This window comes from Lissotriton vulgaris, chromosome 8 (genome assembly GCF_964263255.1).
Source record: "Lissotriton vulgaris chromosome 8, aLisVul1.2, whole genome shotgun sequence".
NCBI classification, from domain to species: domain Eukaryota; kingdom Metazoa; phylum Chordata; class Amphibia; order Caudata; family Salamandridae; genus Lissotriton; species Lissotriton vulgaris.
In genome coordinates, this window is record NC_141696.1 from 1,420,005,745 (window position 1) to 1,420,028,825 (window position 23,081).

Here is a 23,081-nt window from a genome sequence, read left to right on the forward strand (position 1 = left end):
GAACCTCCAAACGTGATAGGAAAACTCCTTCAGCCCCATGGTTCACAGAGCAACTTAGGTTACAGCGTCAACATTGCCGCAATCTAGAACGTCACTGGCGCAAACACTACAATCCTGCAGACAAAATTACATATAAAGCAGCACTCATGGACTACAAGCACAAACTAGCTATGGAAAAAAACATCTATTATACCACCCAAATAGACCAGGCGAAATGTAACATGAAAACATTGTTTGAAGTAGTGAACCACCTTGCAGAACCAGCAAACCCTCCCACCGAAACATCACAAACTTTATGTAATACACTAGCTGACTATTTCTCAGATAAGGTCACATCTATATTTAAGGACTTTACTCCCAACTCTGACAAGATGTCTTTTACGAACACAAAACATAAACTGAACTCAGTTACTTTCACTGAATTCACCCAGGTACCTTCGTGTCGTATTCACAAACTAATTTCGTCAATCAAATCAGGTTCCCCTCTGGACCCCTGTCACCCTTCTATACTTCATACCATTCCAGATACTATCACTTTACCATTGACACATATTTGTAATATTATGTTTTCATCAGGTATTTATCCCAACATCTGGAAAAACACCATAATCAAACCACTCCTAAAAAAACCATCGCTTGATCCATCTGAGTCATCCAGTTACCGTCCCATTGCATCATTGCCATTTCCTGCTAAGATCTTTGAATCGGTCATGAACGAACAACTATCTGACTACATTCAAGCCAATGACCTATTAGATGACACCCAGTTCGGTTTTCGTCAAGGACATGGGACAGAAACGGCTCTGATTAAGGCCGCTGACGAAATAAGAACCACTATGGACAACGATGGACAGGCTGTTTTGATTCTGCTGGACTTGTCGGCGGCTTTCGACACGGTCGATCACTCTACCTTGATCGGCCGTGTCGAGGCCATCGGTATCAAACACAAGGCCAAAGACCTTATAGCATCTTTCCTGGCCGACCGTAAACAGGCAGTTAAGCTGGGCTCATCTACTTCCCCGACATTCGCCCTTCCTTGCGGTGTTCCACAGGGCTCCTCGCTGAGTCCGACCCTTTTTAACATTTACGTGTCGGACTTGGCGAGGGTAATAAAAGCGTACAATATTAATTTGACCACTTACGCCGATGATACCCAGCTGGTATTATCTATTCACAAAAACGGACCCACTATAGCGGCTAACTTCAAAGACGGCATGCGGGCCATCAGCTGCTGGATGGCCTCTAACTGTCTTAAATTGAACTCTTCTAAGACCGAAGTTATGCTGTTTGGCAAGGTTCAGCCGGCCTGGTCTCCCTTATGGTGGCCGGAGGAAATGGGCACTCCACCTGAACCAGTCAGCAAAGTGAGAAACCTGGGTGTTATATTCGATGATAAACTCCATTTCCATCACCATGTGAACTCTGTAGTTTCATCGTCATTCAACATCTTGCGGAAAATTAAGAAGCTTTTGCCATACCTTCCTACCACCGCTGGCAAAACTCTTATTTCAACCCTAGTGTTTTCTCGTACTGATTATTGCAATGCCCTTTTCCTCAACGCTCAAGAAAAAGTAATTTCCAAACTGCAAATGATTCAGAACGCCTCCGCCAGAGTTCTACTTGGTATCCCAAAATTTACCTCTGTCTCAAGACAATTAGCTCAACTGCATTGGCTCCCGGTGAGGAGCCGCACTAAGTTTAAGTCCTTGTGTATTGTATACAAGGCAATAAACAACATGGGACCCAAATTTCTTAGAAATTCCCTTAAGCCTCTACCAACCCCCAGAACGCTTCGTTCCAACACCGCCCACCTGCTTCAAATCTCTAGAGCAAGGAAAGTCAACTGGGGAGACAGACGTTTTAGCATTGCAGCAGCAAGATTGTGGAATTCTCTTCCTCTCAACATTAAATCTAGCCCCACACTGCTTATTTTCAGAAAGCAACTTAAAACATGGCTGTTTTCTCAATGAACTAACTAGCAACCTCAGATATAGAGCTCTGCATCTGTTCTCTGAAACACTGGTAATAGATCTAGCTCCTAGCGCCGAGACACCCTCGGGTAATTGTTGCGCTTTAAAAATTACATAAATAAATAAATAAATAATAACCTCACCGGAGACGTCGATCCCGCAGCTATTTCATGAACTGGAGCTATACGGTGACCATGCCGGATACCGAATAAATTGGCATAAGTCGGTCTTAAACAACCCCGCAGGGAGGGGCGCGTGGCCGGACCTTCTAGGACGGCTGCTCACTACAACTGAGGGCTTTCAATATTTAGGGGTGTATCTCACCCTGGATAGACGTATTTCGTACACCCGTAACATTGAGCGCATTATGGTGAACTCCATTGCAGATATGGACCGCTGGAGACTTCTCCCACTCACTCTCCTAGGCCGAGCAGCTATGTACAAGATGATTATTCTCCCCAAGTACTTGTACGCCCTTCAAAACGATATTATCCCCTCCCCCCAAAGTTCTTCCCCAAGATACACACAGACCTACGGGCCTTTGTATGGCTGGGTAAGTAACCTAGGGTGGCATTGACCACCCTACAAAGGCACCAATATAGTGGGGGGGATTTCACTCCCGAATCTGGAGGCATACTACTGGGCGAAACACTTGGTCCCGATCAACGAATGGATTCACGCACAGGCGGACCATCCCTCATATGCACTAGAGCGCCACAAACTAGCTTCCAGACATATTCTTTCTTATTTATATGGGGGGAATGACCGGAGGCGTCTTTTACCGGCAACTGAAATTACTCTCCTTGCCTGGAGGGCATCCACGAAACGTATGGGGTGGGACAGGAAGCCATCGAGACAAACACCGATCTGGCACTGCACATAGCTGACGGAGATTCACAAACTAACGGGCTATAGGAGGTGGGATGACAGAGGGATCTCTACACTAGGAGATATAATTGCCAAAGGGCAACTGAAATCGTTTGCGGTTTTGACCGCGGAATTCGGTCTACACCCCACACAGAGATACAAATAAACTAGATTGAAACATGCATGGGGGGCTCAGAATATCGACACCGCAGACCTGGCAGAATACGCCCCACTCGAAGGCAGGCTCCTACAGGAACAAGTCCAGCAGAAAGCGGTATCTCTAACTTATAAGACCCTTACGAATAACATGTTGGGTGACCTGGCCAAGCTTCGACAACAATGGGAGGCTGACGTGGGTGACATGGAGGACATTGATTGGGAACTGGTCCTAATACATCCCAGAGAAGTGGAAGTTAAATCTCGGCTCCGCCTTATCCAATTTAACGTATTACATAGAACCTACTTTGATAGAGTAAGGCTCCAGAAAATGGGGAAGACAGATAATGCTAAGTGCTTACGATGTCAGGACCCAAGGGGGGACTTCTTTCATGTTTTGTGGTCCTGCTCTAGAATACAGGGATACTGGTCAGATGTTCTCACGGAACTGTCGGCAGTCGTGGAGAGTCCATTACAGGTAGACCCCAAGCTGGCTCTATTGGGCATGACCATTGATGTAGATCTCCCACGCCCTCTGTTGACCTTCCTGGTGCTGGCCTTAGTAGTGGCCAAGAGAGACATCGCGAAATACTGGGGGGCACCAGAGATACCACTTCTGGAAGAATGGAGGCCTAGATTTGTATATGGCGGCTGAGAGAGTCACATACAAAGCAAGGGGGTGTCCTAAGAAAATTAGCAAAGTGTGGGTGAAATGGAGAAGCTACCACGGATTGGATACTGGACTGTAATGGGTCACTACGAGAGGTGCATGTAGGAAGACAGAGAGCTTTAACGACAATGGTCCTGGTGATGATAATATGGGGAGTCTACCTTGTGGTCCTTTTTATGTGTGAACTGTATGCTTCAAAATGGGTAATGAATGGGGGGACGGCGGGAGTGGGGGGGAAAAATGTGCACTTATTTATAGAGATGACTACAATGTTCAGTTTTGGAGAAAATGCAAATAAAAACGGTTTTAAAAAAAAAAGATTTTGGGGGTTACCACAGTAAGGCACTAGCTGGTTGCATGAAGGGCAGCAAAGTAAACAATTATAATGAGCATTATAATTTGATAAAGAGGGAGCACATATTGAGTAATTATTTTGCAGTGTTGCACCAACACCTTATTGATTTAAACTCACGGTCTCTTGACAGCTTGGGAAGAGAGCTGACCTTTGGATCAGTACCAGAGTGTCTAAGAAGTTATCTGGGAAGACACCCCCTCATCTCTCCCCCTACCTCCCCCAACACCACTGCCCAAGAAGGGTGCACAGGGTCTCTACCCGCAGAATTATGGGGGTTGGGAGGCAATAGGGAAAAACAAAAGGAGTTTGCTAAAGATTCCCAAAAAGTTCTAGGAATCTCAATCTAATCAGGACCATAAGAGAAGAGGATTTACTAGGACATAACCCACAGGCTTTCTCAAGCCCAAAGGCTAGCAGTGTTACCAGTCATGGCACAAAAAAGGAGATGTTGCATTCCCCTACAGGAAACAGCCCCAACCCCCCCCCCCCCGGTGGGCCTAGCTGGGTATTACCAGTGTAGGGACACAGCGGAGACGCTGTCAGCTAAGGTACGCTCATTGCGAAGAGTGTCATTTCGCTTCAGGAATTAAAACCTGCTGATTTTATCTTGTTTTTTTAAACTCATGTTACTGTCACTCACCTGTTTGCACTCCTTTGGCCCCGGTACGACGCGGCTTGTGCCGTTTGATCGGAGGGCCATTTTGGAGATTAGCTCTACTTCCGGTGGGTTAGCGCTCTAGCATACGCGCGCCACCCAGTATTTAGGACCCCCCTGATGCGCCCGCGCAGCGGGCGCGCCAAAGGCAAGGCCGTCTGCGCCCATCCGCGCCTGGCCTGGGCCGAGGGCCAGAACCCCTGCACTGCAGAGCTTGGTGCGCATCAGTTATTCCAGGGAGGAACTAATTAGTCGGTGCCTTAGGTTAGCGCCCTCTTGTTGTCCCAAACTAGAACCTAAAGAATGCGAATACTGCAAATTGCAATTCGACTTCATGACAGTTAAACAGATATTGCTCCTAACTGAACCAAAACACCCAGAATCCTCTAGGGAGATAAAAGCCATACTACTGAATTCACGCTCTTTAATTAAACATAACATAGAAATGGCTGAGATGATTGAAAGCCACAGCCTCGATCTGGTATTTGTAACGGAAACATGGGCTAATGATTCATCTGACCCAGACCTGTTACAAGCTTTTCCCCTAGGTTTTCAGATTATCAGAGCAGATAGAACTAATAAAACAGGTGGAGGGTTAGCCATCATCACTAAAGACGGAGTACCCATAATAGCATCTTCACTAGGCACCTCACATGATTGTGAGCTGCTATCATTTCAGATACAACTTAGTCCTAACGATGCATGGAATGGTTTACTAATATATTGTCCACCAAAAGCCCAGGCCTCCATGGTGGATACACTTACCCTTTTCTGGAAGCCAGCATTAATTATGCTTATTACACTATTCTAGGTGATTTCAATTATCACCTAGAGAATGCCTCGGAACCTAAGAACGCCAAACTCCTTGACACCATGTCTGGCTTGGGGATGGAACAATTGGTCAAAGAGAGTACTCATGTCGCAGGACACACTCTTGATGACCTATTTACTTCCAACCCCAAAATCAAAGTACAGGAGGTTCTATCAGTGTTATGGTCAGACCATAAGGCCATTATATTTACAATCAAGGCCTCATCTCAATCGAAGGCAGAGATCAGACTACCGGTGACATACACCTACCGAGATTGGGAAACAATTGACTCGGACCTCCTCCAAACCTCAATACTGTTAAATAAGCCTAATTTGCAGGTCAAAACCAATCTGGCAGTACAGAACATAGCCCCCTGGATCACTAAGGCCACTAACATAGTCGCACCTTTAAAAACCACAATCACAAGAAGGAAAAAACCTACTGAACCATGGTTCTCAGATAAACTGAGGAAACAAAAACAGTTATGTAGGAGAACAGAAAAACAATGGAGGCATAACTACAACAAGGATCTGACAAAGAAGTATGCTCAGGTATCAGCTACCTATAAGAAATGAATTATGGAAGAAAAAAGTAATTACTTTACTGCTAAGATATTGACATAAAAAAAATTCAAGTAAAGAGCTTTTCACCACTATCAAAAAACTAGCTAAACTTCCGACCAAATCAAAATCTGATAATAATTCAGATTTTTGTACGGTGCTGGGCCAGGCCTTTGCCGACAAGGTGGAACTAGTCTACAACACATTCTCCAATTTCCCCATCGAACCTCCATCTCAGAGGAGTGACTCTACTCCAAGCTCATCCAGCTTCTCTTTCGCTCTTCCTACTACTTTACATCTTTTTCCAGAGATTCTCAGTGAACAACTAAGTGACCTATTCTCGGGGACAATACTACCTCTGCTGGAAAAAACCCATCTAGACCCAGCAGACCCTAATAACTACGGGCCAATCTCCAGAATTCCTTTTTGTTCAAAGGTTCTGGAGAAATTGCTCAATATCTAGCTCACTGCCTTCATCTCCTCCAATAATCTGCTTGACCACTCAATATTCTGGTTTAGAGAGGGCCACGGAACTGAAACTGCTCTAATCACTGCAAGTCACTGGAGTCATTGGATGAAGGCCGCCTTGATATTACTAGATCTTTCGGCGGCCTTCGACACCGTCAATCATAAAATCCTAATCGCCAGACTGTCCAATTTGGGCGTTCAAGAATCTGCCACGACTATTAACATCATATCTCATGGAAAGGTCCTTCCGAGTCGAATTAGGTGAATCCAGCTTCCAAACTTTCAATCTGCAATGCGGAGTACCACAGGGCTCGTCTCGAAGCCCTACGCTGTTTAATGTTTAGGTGACTCCTCTGGCCGCTTTTATTATACAGTTCGGGTTTTCCGTTATATCTTACGCAGACGACACACAGGTAGTCGTATCAATAACTAATAATGAAGAGGAGGTTGCGGACCGTTTTAACAACTGTATGGCCCATGTCAATTCCTGGATGCAATCCAACTGTCTTAAACTTAACGGCAGTAAGACCGAAGTATTACTATTGGGTGCCAATCCTTTAGCTTGATCTCTGAAATAGTGGTCTTCTGAGCTGGAGGATTGCCCTACACCTGTCTCGAAGGCAAAAAATCTTGAAATTACCTTGGACTGTAGACTGATCTTCGACAGCCAAATTAATTGCCTTACCTCCAGTTTCTGGGCCATCCTCAAAAGAATTAGGAAAATTCGCCCCTTTGTTCCTCCGGACGCTTTAAAAACATTGGTGACTGCCATGGCCATTTCCAGGTTGGACTATGGCAATGCACTTTATCTGGGGATTCAAACTCATCTCTTGAAAAAGCTGCAAAGTCTGCAGAATGCAGCAGCAAGAGTGATTTTGGATATCCCCAAACATGAATCAGTTTCTCAACAGTTAAGCGCATTGCACTGGCTACCGGTTAAGAAGAGAATTATTTTTAAGTCATTGTGCATTACTTTCAAAGCACTCCATGGAAAGGGCCCCTCGTACCTGTCGTCACACAAAAAAACACTATGTGCCATCTAGGAACCTTAGATCTGCACTACAAAAACTGTTACAAGTCCCTAGGTTCGGCAGGCACGATGGGGTGGAAGGAGCTTCCTATTGGGATCTGCCAAGTCCTGAAATCTTCTTCCGCTAACAATTAAAAATAGCCCAAATCTGAATGCATTTAGCAAAGCATTAAAAACATGGCTATTTCAATACGACCTTCAATTCCTTGTGCATACTAGTCTTACACGCTTCCTGAGTCTTCAGCGCCAAGAAGCCTCCGGGCATTTTTTGCGCTCTACAAATCTAATAATCAAATCAAATAGTGCTGGATGAAGAGGTCACCCCAGTTTGTTTGTTTTTTTGGGCGGGGTGTAGGGGGAGGGCTTGGAGTGCAGAAGTTACCCTAGTGCTCCCAGGTGACAGAGAGATTGGGCCTATATCTCACATGCATGTAAACACTAAAAAGTACAGGCCAAGCTACGAATCATTCGGATTCTTATCGCATGCTTGTACTTCGTGCTTTTGCTTTTATGATATCCTGATTTATGGGCGGGCAGTCCTCGAGTATTGGCGCAACATGGAAATGTATGTTGTGTGTTCTTTTGTACCGACCTATATGCTCTGGCGCCAAATCTCCATTATAGTGGTCATTACATGTACATCCTGTTTCCCACCCTGCCCCCCGCATTCTCCTGTTTGATTGTATGGCACCTGATCCTATCTTATATAATATAAAATGAAACCTCTGTCTTATCCTGAAATCCAACTATGCATTCCAATACAAGTTTTACTCTGAATCTTTGGGTTGTCGGCTGATGAGCTGTGTCGTATTGTGATTTCAACAAATTTTAATTTGTCTAGCGGCCGGCCCCAGCGGTTGTAGGCCCATGCTTGTATTTCTACTGAATGCTAAAATAAAGGGTTTCAAAAAACAAACAAAAAAGTACATCCGTGAATCGCTATCAATGGGCATAGGGTGGAAGCTCAGGGATACAAGAGGCACTATAACTACTGTGAAGTGTCTTCTGGTGTCATTCAGAGCAGGTTTTCCATTATGCACTTTATCAGGTTGTTACAGCTGACAATCAGGTAAGTCACTACTCTGTGGCTTAGGTTCCGTTAGGGGAGGGGAGGGGTCTCAGGCGCTCTCTAAGAGTATCAGTGAGTCCAGCAGTGCCTGTTGAATGTCTGGGGGAGAATTACTTTTAGCACACTATCTGAAAAGAAGTGGAGCGCAACTCCCATACGGATGCTTTGGGATTGCCTGAGTGAGTGCTCATGACCAGCTGGCCCATGGCAGCCCAGTAGGGGAGTCAAAGGAACCTAGAGTTTGAAAAGTGGCCTATGTCCCTTCCAGGACGAAGAGTGGCAAGGGGCACAGGAAACCCACCTATGACATTTCCATGGTTCAAGATGAAGTTGGGCCTGAGGGTGACGCCTTGGAACCTAGAGGGAAGGCATTGCTACCTTGGGAGTTCTGCCTAAGCTGAAGTAGTAGCAAGCCGCAGGAGGACTATCCCAGGCAGAGTTCTGCAAGGCACAGAAGGGGTGCCCTACTCGAGAGCCTAGGCAACATGCCGAGGGCATGACAATTGACAACACCTCTGGTGATCACTACATATAGTGAGCCTAAGTTCCCTGAGCCTGGGTCCCTACGTGGGAACTCAGAACGCTGATCACCTTTAGAATCCCCAACATGTGGGGAAGGAATAAGGAAGTAAATTTGCCCTGGATATTTTTTGTGAAAAATAAAGTTATGGAGGCTTAAGAGTAAACTGCCCCAGATATCAACAACCACTGGCAAAGCCAAAAGGTAAGATGCTGTCTGTCCTTCTTTCTGATTTGGCAAGGTTTTTGTTCTGCCATGATTTTTGCAATTGTAGACTATGAAATTTCTCACCAATGTTAAGAAATAGGTTAAAACTAAAATAATAGTTTTTTGTCACGAAGATCTGTATCTTGTGAAAGAACAAAACTAGATAGATATTGAAACCTGAAAGTAAAAACTTCAAAATACAGCAGAAAAGCAAACACATCTTAGGGTGTCTCTTCACTGCACATTGACTGCAATATATTCAATCTTTATGACATGTATAGTTTCTTTTTTAAAAACTTTTCACTCAGGAAGCTCTGAGCGGGCTTGAAAAATAATAAGTATCAGAATTTAAAGGAAACACTTGCTACGACCTAATTTACTTTCAACCGGGCTCAGAATTAAAAACAAATGTCACCATTTGATCCTCTGCAGTAGCTCAAGGAGAAGATGTATGGGCCTCCAGAAGAAGAGATATCTCCTTTTCAGGGAGACGTAGAACTTGTGCCTCAAACCCCTACTGTGAGTGAATCAGCCAGTCCTTCCGCAGCTCCATAAAACCCTTGGTGCACCAAAGCATGTGTTTTCATGCATTATGTGAAAATCAGAAGATAAAACAAAAGCAACCCTTAAAATCTACTCTTTAGTTGTACCCTGACAAAAACATACCTATTGCTGTATTTTTACAGACAAACTGGGAAGGGTGGGGAACACTAAAAGCGTGGGGTGAGGGTGTTTGAGGAGGGTAAGCAGCACACAAGCAGTCTCATGGAGAACTGAAAGAAACAAAAATAGTCCACTGAATTTGATCAGTGGAAAAATGAAAGTCATGTAATCTAAAGGATGGTAAACAGCCTATGCTCAGGGAAGGAACAAATACTTGAAGAGGCAGGCAAGCCATTGAATAATAGGAAAACAAATGAGTTAGACAATAACGCAATAGGAGGGTTGTAAGCCAAACATAATGTTTTGTATGGTCTACAAGAGATCTTTTTCACAAGGCCTATGAAGGGTTCCGCAGTAGGTGATGGAAAGACAACACTTAAGGGATTAAAGAAGATCTCATGAATGGGAATATTACATCTTGATCGGTCACAGAAACATATCCCAGGCACCAGGCATGCATATATAGAAATACATTATTAGGTCATTATCTTTAGTGATGAATATAAAATGAAATAAAAGGATCAAAATACTTATACAAACGGATGGCTTTAACAGTAAGACAAGACAAAAACTAACCTACCAGGTTGTGAATTCCCAAGCTGCTTCAAAAGTGTTTTTTCCATTTTTTTGGCATAAAATGCTGCATACCATACACGGAGCTCAGTGCCTGGAGGAATGTCACGTGATGTAGTAAAGTAGATGTCATCATCATGCTGGAAGGCAGTAAGGTTCTGGTGCTTGTAATCTGTGGCTGACCGCACCATCATCATCCAGTTGCAGTCATCCTCATTGGTGGTATCCAAAGAAACCACAACCCCATCTTTCTTGAAGATCTGCACAACAGAAGACAAACCATTAACTGGATGGTGTGCAGAAGAAAATGGTGATCATTTCGAGCAATCTAAAAGGATTTTCACACTGCGTTATATTTCATACATTTGCCCTCAACCGGTACTCTGATGACAGAGTTTGAAGCATTTTACACTCAAACAGTTTAGAATTGACAGATTTATCTGCAGGATACATAATTACTCCATTTGGATCACCTTTCAGGGAACTGAGGAGATCAGGGCGACATTACTGTGCCAGGAAGGCCAGCTAAATCCTGCATCCCAAATTCACACTCTTTAGCTGAAGCCAGTCTTTCCAAAATTGTGCCCGGGAGCCACCCATGTGCGCCTTACTCCTCTTGCTCCTTGTTGTAGCTGAATAATCAAGCTCAAACTTTAAGGATTTTAGCAACATTGATAGAGTATTTATCTCGATGTGGCACCTTTATTAAACTGTACTACCTGAACCCCACTTTAGATGTGTGGTATGAACATGCTATTTTTTTGCCCGTTATTGTCATCAGTGTGCAAACATTAACAGTGGATTTTTTTTAAATGTGCTATCCTTCCACACATTGGACGTTGTGGTCCCAATAACTCTTAGATTACAACTCAATAAAGACACGGACATAATGATTACTAAAAGCTTTTTAAAGAATTTTCTACTGCCGGGAACTAACACACTTAAAATTTAGTGTAGCTTAATCACATAGTACATGCAATTTTTCCATCTTCCCATCGCTTCTATAGCACCAATTCTCTCTCATGCACGAGTATTTTGTGAAAATATCCACAGTGACATGTAGTCACATCAGGTAGTGTCAGCTGGTGTCCAACATCCAGTCCAAGAAGCAGTTGATATTCTTCAAATACTCAAGAGTAGCTCAAGAGAAGTTGTGCAGTATGTGAACTTAATGCTAAGCCCTCAGGTCGGAAGACTGAGTAGGCAGGGGCAAAAAACAAGGTCCATTTGTTCCTAAATTGACAGTGGGGCAAAAGGGTACATTTACATTGTATGTGAACCAAGTTTAAAAACAATTAATTAAAAATTACTACTTGTTGTATTCTCAATTAACATAAGAATTGCAAAGTTCTTTTTTAGGTCGAGGTACGATCCGGTTCGTCAGAACCGGAAGTAGCGAGATCTTATGTTTCTTAGAGGGGCTCTTCATCCCGCCTCTAATTTTGGCTCTCTCCTATTGGCTGGCTTCCTAAATGGAGGCCAGCCATTGGAGGAGAGAGCCGTCACTCCAAATAGGCTCCGTCCTTTTCGGATTTGGAGGTGTGTTCGGTGTTCTTTCCACTTTTTAGCCACGCCCACCGAACACGCCCCCAAATCGGGAAAAAAGACGGAGCTTGCCTCCGTGTAATTTCTTCTGCCCCGTTCGCTTTTATTGCTGGGTAGTTTTGTTACCCTGTAAATAAGCTGTGGGAAGTTGCCCCACATTTTTTACTGACATGCTTGAATTTAAAGCTTGCCCCACGTCTTGCATATAAGAACATTTCAACATATGTGAAAAAAATTACAATAAGCACGCATTGCCCGGATAAGAAAATTGAGCCAATCTGTAAACGCTGAGGAACACTTGGGCGCTGCGATGCCATACTAGTTACAACCGCGAGCCATATAGCAGGTAATAACAACCACGTGTGTAAAGGCAGAATTGGGTATCCTGCAGGCATGCATTCAGACAGGATTTCTGTTATCAGTTGCCTGCGCGCTTCCTGGATAGATGTGTTTTTTGCATAAGTGAGTTAATACATCCCCTCATCCATAATTCCACGTCCCATTCTGCACTGGCACCGGCGTGCCCATCGCGCAGGGCGACGCAGACTGGGAACAAACCCCTCCCCCACCCCCCCATCAGCCTGTGCCAGGCTCGGCGGAGGCACACAAGCGGCCTCTGTTGGCTTTCGGCCGCCTCTTCCGGTGCTAGTGAGTGAGGCCAGCACACAGGCCAGGGAGCGGAAACACTCGCGGAACAGGGGCACTGGCAGGTGTGCACAGGGTTCAAAGGTGAACCCTCACGCCGCTCCGTGGCTTTGAAGACGTCTTCAAGGGGCAGCGCCTTGACTAACTGGGGAAGACATGCCAAGGCACAATGCTGCGGGAGGCGTAGAGGGGTCCAAGCCCCTGAGATAATGCTATGATGTGACCACCTCCCCCTGCCATTAGAGACATTTAACTACCCAAGGAATTCTGGTAGATGTAGTCCTGTTTCACCTGAGTCGAAGAAATTGGATCGGTCCTCACTTTGACAATCATTAGTAACAATGACTTTGCTCTAATTGCCCTATTATCGCATTATAGTGCCCTGAAGCGGTCTCCCTATTTGTCGCTGGCGCTGCATACTAATCTCAAAAGTGAACTACGCACACGAGAGGCGCTGTGAGGAATGTCTCAAACTGGGTGCAGGGGAGGCGGTTCTTTAGTGCCGATCTCTGAGTGTTTGTCAACAAAAAAAGCTGCGATGGGTTGTAAACATTACTCTGCGTGTCACGTTAAACTAAAACCCACTAAACTTCTAGTACCAGAACTCACTCTCCCTCTTGTATCCACAACCCTTATTCCCACTCCCTGTGTGCGGCTGTGCGCAGGCGCTATAGTTTCTTGGTTAGAGTTTGGAGTTAGGCACGTATGTATTTCCAGCACATTGCCAGCAGCAGCCCCTGAGTCTAGAAGACTGTAAGACACTGGTAGTTGGCGCAACTGTGCCAGGCATGGGGCAGTAAACTCACTTGGGAACAGGGCCGGACTGGGAACCGAAACCGGCCCTGGCACACTGCTTGGCCAGCCCCCCTAGGGGAGAGGAGAGGGTGCGGTCGAGCTGTTTGCAGGTTCCCCCAAACCTATCCTCTAAACAAAACTCTATTCTAGAAATGTTGGCAGAGAATTAGAACACAAGGTTGTGAATTGACCAATATGGTTAGTTTGTGCTTTTACAACAAAAAAAAAATCATGTACCGAACCACCAGTCGTTTTACAAAAAAATATTTTTTACAAAAGTATGCATGATGAATAACCCCATAACGAATGCACTGAAAAGCTGACACTACACACTTGCCTGTAGTGCACAATACTTTCGCTCATGCTGGCAGCTCCACAAGTCTATTCCTTGCTGCCAGACAGTGACTCTGAAAGTCAAACACCCCTCACATCGGACCTGTCACCTATTCCTCTCTCTCTCTCACCTACTTATCCCACTACCTACCTATAAAATATATTTGCTCACTCCCCTCAAACTCACTCATCCCACTCACACACCTAGCTATCACTCATCTATCCAACCCACTCAGTAAGTCACTCACATTCTTCATTCACCCACCAGGAAGCCCTGCCCGCGGGCACTGTGCAGCAGCTGCAGGAGGAGAAAAGCGATGCTCCCAGTCCAAGGCATGGCTGAGGCTCACATCCCCAGCCCCGGGGTGTGTGACAAGCCCTGGGTTTGCACACTTCCGAGAGGGCCGATAGTTGAACGCCTTAAAGACCCGGCTGGCAGGGACAGAAATGACAACTCTGAAGCCTGTTCACAGACGAGGAGCGCAGAAGAGAGGATCAGAGGCAGCCTGCCCTTATCCCAGGAGGATCAGGGGGCAGCCTGTCCTTATCCGAGGAGGATCCCGGGGCAGTCTGTCCTTATCCCAGGAGGACCACAGGGCAGTCTGCCCTTATCCCAGGGGGACCACAGGGCAGTCTGTCCTTATCCCAGGAGGACCACGGGGCAGTCTGTCCTTATCCCAGGAGGACCACGGGGCAGTCTGTCCTTATCCCAGGAGGACCACGGGGCAGTCTGTCCTTATCCCAGGAGGACCACGGGGCAGTCTGTCCTTATCCCAGGAGGACCACGGGGCAGTCTGTCCTTATCCCAGGGGGACCACAGGGCAGTCTGTCCTTATCCCAGGAGGACCACGGGGCAGTCTGTCCTTATCCCAGGAGGACCACGGGGCAGTCTGTCCTTATCCTAGGAGGATCCCGGGCAGCCTGTCATTATCCCAGGAGGATCCCGGGGGCAGCCTGTCCTTATCCGTGGAGGATCCCGAGGCAGCCTGTCCTTATCCCAGGAGGATCAGGGGGCACACACAAGAGAGGATCCCGTGGCAGACTGTTTGCATGCGTAAAGCATAGAGGGGAGGATGCTAGAGAAGCCTGGAGGATGCTAGAGGAGTCTGTCCACAGGTGAAGAGCTGAGAAAGAGTCACTGGGAGTAAGTAACCTGCTGGCAGCTGCGTAGCTGACAGGTGTGGATTACGGAGCAGACTGATCCACGGGGGATGAGCTGAGATGGGGTACTCCGAGCAGCCTGTCCACAAACGAGGATGGAGCATTACACGGTGCTTTTTATTACATCTGCTTCCCGCCCACAGGTCGAGCCTGCGGGGACCTGGGTGTCACTTTTTCTCTGAACAAGAAACTGCTCACAATTTCACCTTTTGTTGCGGTCGGGGTTCAGAGAAAATAATGACGCGAATGGTTGGCCTTTGTGCTTTGAGAAAAAAACTGTCAAATAAAAGCATTCTGCTTTCTCAGCTAATGGTTGAGGCAGGGCATTTTCAAATTCGTTCTGTGGCGATTTATTTGTAGCTCGTTACTTGGAACTTTATTTGTGTGAAAATAGTACTGTTTAATGTTTGGTATTCATCGAGTTAGTAAGAAAGGCTGACTTGACCTGGCCGGGATCTGAAACTCTGCTGACCTGCAGGTCACATCTTAGTGGTGGGCCATGAACCCTCCTAGTTGGTTTGAAATAAGCATGCTGTCTTCCGTGGCAAGATCATATGTGCACGTGGCAACCAGCACGAGATTAATACACCTGTTCAATTCTAGCAGCCCAGTCCTAAAGGTTCCTAGGTGAATACACTGCACACCAGGCAGTAATGGACTGGAAAGAAGCTATGTCACACCTACATGCCAATTAGCACGCTTACTGCTAATTGGCATGTGTGTGTCTGGCTCTGAGTGGGTGTGTGTCTGGCTCTGGGTGTGTGTGTGTGTGGCGCTCTGGTGTGTGTGTGTGTGTGTGTGTGTGTGTGTGTGTGTGTGTGTGTGTGTGTGTGTGTGTGTGTGGCGCTCTGGTGTGTGTGCGTGTGTGTGTGTGTGTGTGTGTGTGTGTGTGTGTGTGTGTGTGTGTGTGTGTGGGGCTGTGTGTGTGTGGGTGGCTTTGAGTGTGGCTCTTGTTGGGTGTAAATGCAATAGGTCATGCATTTGCGAGCGATTAACATATTGGCATTGTAAATGACAATGCCATTTATTTAACGATTAAGCTATTGGCAATGTAAATGACAATGCCATTTATTTAAGAATTTTAAAAAATAATGAGCTATGCCAATAGCTCTACCTTTAATAATGCCGAGACCATTGCATTGTAAATGCTTGTTATATAAACTGTGGACCAAATCTACCTAAAACAGCTATGATGAGGCACATGGGTGATATAATAAGCCAAATAAGCATAACATCGTGAAAACGCTTCAAGGGGTTTAAATAAGCCTAAATTCTGGAATGAAAATATGTAACAATATTTTGCAAATCCTACCTAAACTCCTCAAGCCACATCTGGGAAGCATCCTTGAAAGATATCGAAAAAAGCCTCAAACATTTGTGATAACATTTTGGTAAATAATTCAGAACAAACCAATATTTTGTTTCACAACTCTATTCCCAACGTGGAAGATGGCCAGAATTTGTACAACATTCTTCCACAGTGCATGTAAAAGACAGATTTGGCACTACACAAACCTAAATATTTTATCAACTCATTTAGATTGTTCATTTACAGAAGGAGGTCAGCACAAATGAGCAAAATTACATGAAGGAGGCAGATTTCCCAACAACACTCCCCCACCCCCCCCCCCCCCCCCCCCCATTAACAGGGAAGAATACCTATGAAAGTCATTACTAGCAATTCAACAAGCACAAATTTGGTCTTCTAAAATGATGGAAAAGCAAATAAAAATTCTGCATAGCAAGAAAATACGGCAAAGCAAAGCCTTGTATAATAACATCCACGCACATTTTATTTGTACAGTAAATTAAAATCCGTACAAAGTAATCAATGTATATAAAATCAAGATATTTTTAAACAATTCATGTTTAATAATCTCTAAACACCTCTAATCTCAGAGACTTTCCCGGACATAGATTTATTGTGTATGTGAATAATTCATATAAGTAAGTCACAATTGATTCTATGTGCAACAGTGCCTCCACATACCAATTAATAAAAGAAGATTACGTTTTGTTAATCACAGGTTGCAAGGAAAAACATAAACACTGTTAATTATGTAAAGGGGGCGTTCTTGAGCCCTTTCATTTTGTAGATTTGGTTTACAGGGTTAAATAAGATAAAATAGAATACGGCAATCGCCCACCACACCCTGCAATATAGAAGGACAAAAATGTTAATCACAGGAAGCATGAACTGTTAATTGTCTGAGTGTTGTAGTAATGTTGCTACAGTGTTCATAAATGTTGATGTTTGTCCTTTAGGCAGAATATGATGGCTTAGTGACATCTAATAACGAATTGGTTAAACTGGCCAGGAAACCATTTCCTGTGCTCTGTGTCAAGAACTGGGCGGGTACATAATATGCGAATAAAAGTTTTTAATTTGTAATCACACAGTGTTCAACTTCTTATTCATGGGGTGAAGCTTATTTTGGAAAAGAATCTACACTTGGATGAAGCCCAAACTACAACTACATTAATTTTTATTTGCAGTGTAATTCAATTTGCATCTGTGGGTGTGCCTGTTAGTGGAAATAAATAACCTTCCAAGTTTGTCCTCATTTCCCAAATGCTGTGTGTGTTACCTTTCTGGAAAGTGATTGGTTTTGAGGCTTTGTCATGGACTTAAATGTTGTAAATGAGAACAGTGGTTTTCAAGGCTACCTTCAAGAGACACTAAGGTTGAGTTGAAGTATTGACTCGGGGAGCCTCCCTTTCAACTAGTGTCTTTATTGACCTTTTCCCAAATGTAATATTTCAAACTGTATTTTTGGGCAGTCCAAAATCTGAGATGGGTCTTTAGAAAAGCAGATTCCACCACATATGATTGAGTATACAATACTGCATTCTAGTGTGTGACATGTGGAAGCTTAAACTGACCTTGCTAACAGCTGAGTGCAAACAGTAGTAAATTTGCTTTTGGTTTTAGTGAGGAAAAATGTTGAAAACAATTGCCTTTTCCATCAAACCAAAAGCCTAGATATTTATAGTTAATTGCTCTGTCAACCGAAGTTTTGCCTAAGTGTAGGAGCGAGGCTTATGGAGTTTCCTGACAAAAGTAAAGCCTTTTTTTGTAGAGATTAACAATCATATGAACCATTTGGCAAAGCCTGTAGAAATGGTATTAGTCTTTGGAAGCTCACTGCAGTGTGATTTAAGAGGACTATGTCAGCGCCATTCTGCAAAGAGGTTAATGCTGAATACGAATTTTGGGAAGGTGAGAGTTCGTAATTTCAAGTTTTCAATCAAAGTGAAATATATATATATATATATATATATACATATATATATACATATATATATACATATATATACTCAAGTTAAAAAGCAAAGGGACAAATACACATAATTCCTTGAGGCCTCCATTCATGCAAATCTTTAAGGAGACGTTATTGTTTGTAACTAGTGTGACCTTAACCCAGGTGCTTATGCAGAGCATTTTAATGGCAAGCAGCAACAAGTATAGTTCATTCAGGTAGTTCTTGTCATAAATGGTTCCTATCTTATTTGCCTCGACATAAAATAGGGTGATAAATCTGTATCTGCCTAGATCAGATGTCAGTTCTTCTTTTAATATAATTGCTGGAATATCGAACCGTGCTAAGAATCAGATAGAACCTTTGTTGGCAAACAATGTAAGAAGAGAGGTGAAAGACTGTTTAAACAAGCAATGTCATATTTGAAGGAGACAGACGTATCTACTTTTTAAAATTAATTCCTTGGCTAGCCGAAACTGGCAAGTTATAGTGCTTTCAAAATTTCTAATGTTTGCTAGACATAAATCTAGGATTGGGGGCAGATGTACCCAATAATATGTGCTACCCATATATTATGAGCAACATTATTACCCCTTGCATTTTCATTTCTATTAATATGACCCAAAATTTCCTTTGTTTTTTCTATGGTATGCCACAAACAATTATACTCAGTCTTTCTTTTTGTGCCCTTTTTGGTTTCCAGATTATTTTTTTATTTTTTTGTAAGGTCTCCTAACTTCTGTCTCTGTGTTACAAGGTTAGAAAATATGTGCAGGATTTTAATTTCCCTATTTTATTGTATGTTATATTTTGCAAGGTTTTTGAATGCAAAGTCTCTGTCACTTTCACGGGGTTAGGCACATACCTTGACTGTCAAAATGTAAATGTAATCTGTCAAACAACTGCTAATGGAATTACTCCCAGACCGTTATCAAATCATGCTCAATTGGAGTAGATCCAATTTGAATTGAAACTAAAGAAGGTTTCTCGTCTTCATAGTAATAAATGACTTGATTTCACTTCAGCCTTTTCACTTGTTCGAGGCCTTCAAATTCACCTAGAGTGTAAGCTTTCTAAAATAGAATTCATATTACTAATGCTTTGTACTTGTGGGAGAAAGCCTCTTTTGCATCTTTTCAGTATAGTATAGCTGTTTAAATAATATAATAAAAATAACAGAATAACTGAAGAGATGGAAAAGAATTGTCAACAACTTTCAATCTCTTTGCTGAGGAGTAGATAAAAGATATGGGCTTACCTTGTTAAAAGCTACAATTGAAGATATGAATTTCGACACCAGTTCCAGTCTCCTAGAAACCTTGGGCCTGCAGTAACTATACAAGAATATCCCTCAACAGGAGGCTGTAGGTGTCGTAGAAGACACCCTGAAACAGTGTTAATACAACAAAAAGTTCCTTTGGGGATGGATTTAAAAAGCTATGAACTCACAACATCTACAAAACTGTAGCTGTCGAGTTACAGATGCTAAACCAATCTGCAGTCATGGAAAGTGCTTCTACCACTTCACAACTTCTTATGTCATAGTTTGCTTCTAAAGGCCAAATGTCTGGAAGGTCTTCATGGTTCCTGGTTTGCACAATATCTGGAGGCATCATGTGGGCAGGCTACAATTAGCTGGAATATACTCTTTCTCCTCTACGTAAAGGTCTTCTTCTTGCACATCACCGGGTTAATTAGCTTTGTTCCAAATAACATGCAGAGAACCTAGAACACAGCCCTAAGGTAGGAAGCCGGGCTTGGCCCGGATAAAACATCTTTCTATGGAGATGTAGGCAGAGCCTCCTTCAAGGGTTTGAGATAAAAACTAACTAATAGGTCAATGTGGCCAGCATTCATCATACTATATGCACCTGCAGGAGGCATCAACTAACAAAAGTAACATACACATTTCTTTAAAATCTTCTCCCAATCAAGATAAAGTGTGTAACTTGCTTTGTCCTGGTATTTTCTACAGACCAGAAGGAGTAGAGTAGTCTGGCCCTATTTGTACATAGGATTTAATCCACCTTTGCCCTGTTTATAGGTTGCTAAGCAACTCTGCACAATACAACCCAACATAGGAAATAGTTTAATTTCAGAAGAGGGAAATAAATTTAGAAGGCAAACTTTTGTATTTCATCACCTCTTCCATCTCGGGGTGTAGAGGTTAAAAGGCATGTGCCCCTGCGACTGCCTGTTGCCACCAACTGGCCCGATGTCTGATGCAAGATGACGGAAGCACCCACAGACTACTAGTGACAATACACTTTGATGGCCTTCTACATAAGTGGACCATAAGGTCTACTGTTGAATACCAGGTTAAAATTGTGGATTACTTCTAGCAGACTCACAAGAATGTAGACACCACAGGGTGGATAAAATAAGGTAGGCCGGAAGGATGAATGGTAAAGGAATAACAGTTATTCCAAGTCATGCTAGGACTTCTGTTACCCACAGTATCCCCTTATAAACAACCCGTCTGCAGACTTATAAAAGTAAAGAGCACTCCAACGTAATGACAGGGTCAGATTAGTCTGGCTATTCATGACTGTCATTGCAGTTTCTGTTCCTCCCCCTATGCACTCTCTCACCAGCCACCCAACCACAAAAAAGAGATGTGGAGGGGTCAGACTAGTGCTGTAGAGGCTGGCTAGCTTTGGAGGCAAGATGCCCCACATATGGGTTATCAATTACACTTTGTGTAAGAGATTCTTCATTTAGATAGCCTTCTATCAAAAGGTTCAGGCATTGAAGCCTCGAGAGGAAGGAATCATGAAAACCCAGATGGGGCCAGTGCATCACTTCTATTTGTCTTGGCCCTACCCCTTGTGCCACTACACCACAGCCGTTGAATGTGTCTGGAACCAGAATAAAAAAATTAGACACTGCATTTTGACACACACACAATAATTTGTCTACAAAGCAATATGATTTACTTAAAAAGCTTAAAACTGAATTTGTATGCGAGTATGTATATATGCAAGTGTGTGTGTGTGTGTGTATATATATATATATATATATATATATATATATATATATATATATATATATATATATATATATATATTCACTGAAAAAACCATAGGTTTCACACCAGTTATAGTTAGGAATTAGCATTTAAAAAACCTAATAAATTCACTGAAAAAACCATAGGTTTCACACCAGTTATCGTTAGCTGGAAATTTTACTGACATAAAACCAATGAAATTACACGTTATAGTTAGTTGGACTCACTATAACTTGCGCGCCTGCATTGCACTGCTGATGACGTCACATATTACATCACTCATGACATGGTCAGTGACATCACTCATGACATCACTGATGACACCATCCAGTGAATGTGTGTCTTTCTGAAAAATAAATATGTTTTATATATGTATATGTAAAGGTCAATGGAAAAATAAATGTTTAAATAAGTGTCTTAATGTGTGTTTTTTTTTAAAAAAAAATTTGATTGGTTAACTGGCTTATTAAGTGTATCTTAGTGAATACATATATTGGAGACTAATTTTTAAATATTTAAATATATGTATCAGTGTTTCACTTTGTGTATAAGTGGCTGCATGGGTTGGTGACTGACTCACTGTTTGTATGTGTTTTGAAGACAGCATATGTGCAGGACTTTATGGGTGGATGAGTGTGTATATGTGTGTGTTAGTGAGTAAACGACTGTCTCACTATTGTTTTTATCAGTAACGACATATGTTTTAATCTAGTATATGTGAGTATTGATATATATAAGTGAGTATATGTGAGTGAGAGATTGTAAGAGTTCCTGTTTAAATAAGTATGTGTTTCTGTAAGTGATTGTTTAAGAGAGTAAGTATGTGTAAGTTTCCTTAGAAGTAAGGTGGTAGTGTGTGTATATCTGTATATGTAAATAAATGAATGTTTATTAGTTTATTTGCATGTGTGAGTATGTGTGTGAGTAACTTTTTGATGACTTTCGGTGTGTAACAGGATGTATAGGTGTATCACTACATATGATGAGTGAGTATATGTATGAGTGACTATATAGAACTGTTGGTGAATGAGTGAATGTGTATATAGATGGTGAAATTACTGAATTGGTTGTTGTAACTGTTATGGGTATATCCACTTTTTTGTAAATGTTAGTTTCTATTTTTGAATATGTGTTTCAAGGGTACATTACACTGAAAGGAGGTCTGTCATTCTGTCACAATGATGGTGTCATCAGTGATGTCATGAGTGATGTCACTGACCATGTCATGAGTGATGTAATATGTGACGTCATCAGCAGTGCATTGCAGGCGTGCAAGTTATAGTGAGTCCAACTAACTATAACGTGTAATTTCATTGGTTTTATGTCAGTAAAATTTCCAGCTAACTATAACTGGTGTGAAACCTATGGTTTTTTCAGTGAATTTAATAGGTTTTTTAAATGCTAATTCCTAACTATAACTGGTGTGAAACCTATGGTTTTTTCAGTGAATTTCAAAGGTTTTTTAAATGCTAATTCCTAACTATAACTGGTGTGAAATCTATGTTTTTTTCAGTGAATTTCAAAGGTTTTTTAAATGCTAATTCCTAACTATAACTGGTGTGAAACCTATGGTTTTTTTCAGTGAATTTCAAAGGTTTTTTAAATGCTAATTCCTAACTATAAGTCTCACTTTATAAGTAAAACTGTTAGCGCTCTAGTTGTTCTTTAGAACACTCTGGTTCATTCTGTCATTGGGCTATAGTTGGGCTACATCTGGCTGATATTTGGGCTACATTTGTTTTTTTTGTCTCTGGTGGCCAT

General features: G+C 42.8%; 1 protein-coding gene across 3 annotated transcripts in view; it reads right to left on the reverse strand.

Moving 5' to 3' along the window:
* The window catches only part of PRDM15 (PR/SET domain 15), a 502,608-nt gene that overhangs the window by 450,275 nt on the left and 29,252 nt on the right, over window positions 1–23,081 (reverse strand). For all 3 annotated transcript variants that reach the window (XM_086935443.1, XM_086935442.1, XM_086935441.1), the window contains exon 6: window positions 10,582–10,834. In XM_086935443.1, the coding sequence (XP_086791569.1) occupies window positions 10,582–10,834 (253 nt within the window). The remainder of the gene's footprint in view (window positions 1–10,581; window positions 10,835–23,081) is intronic.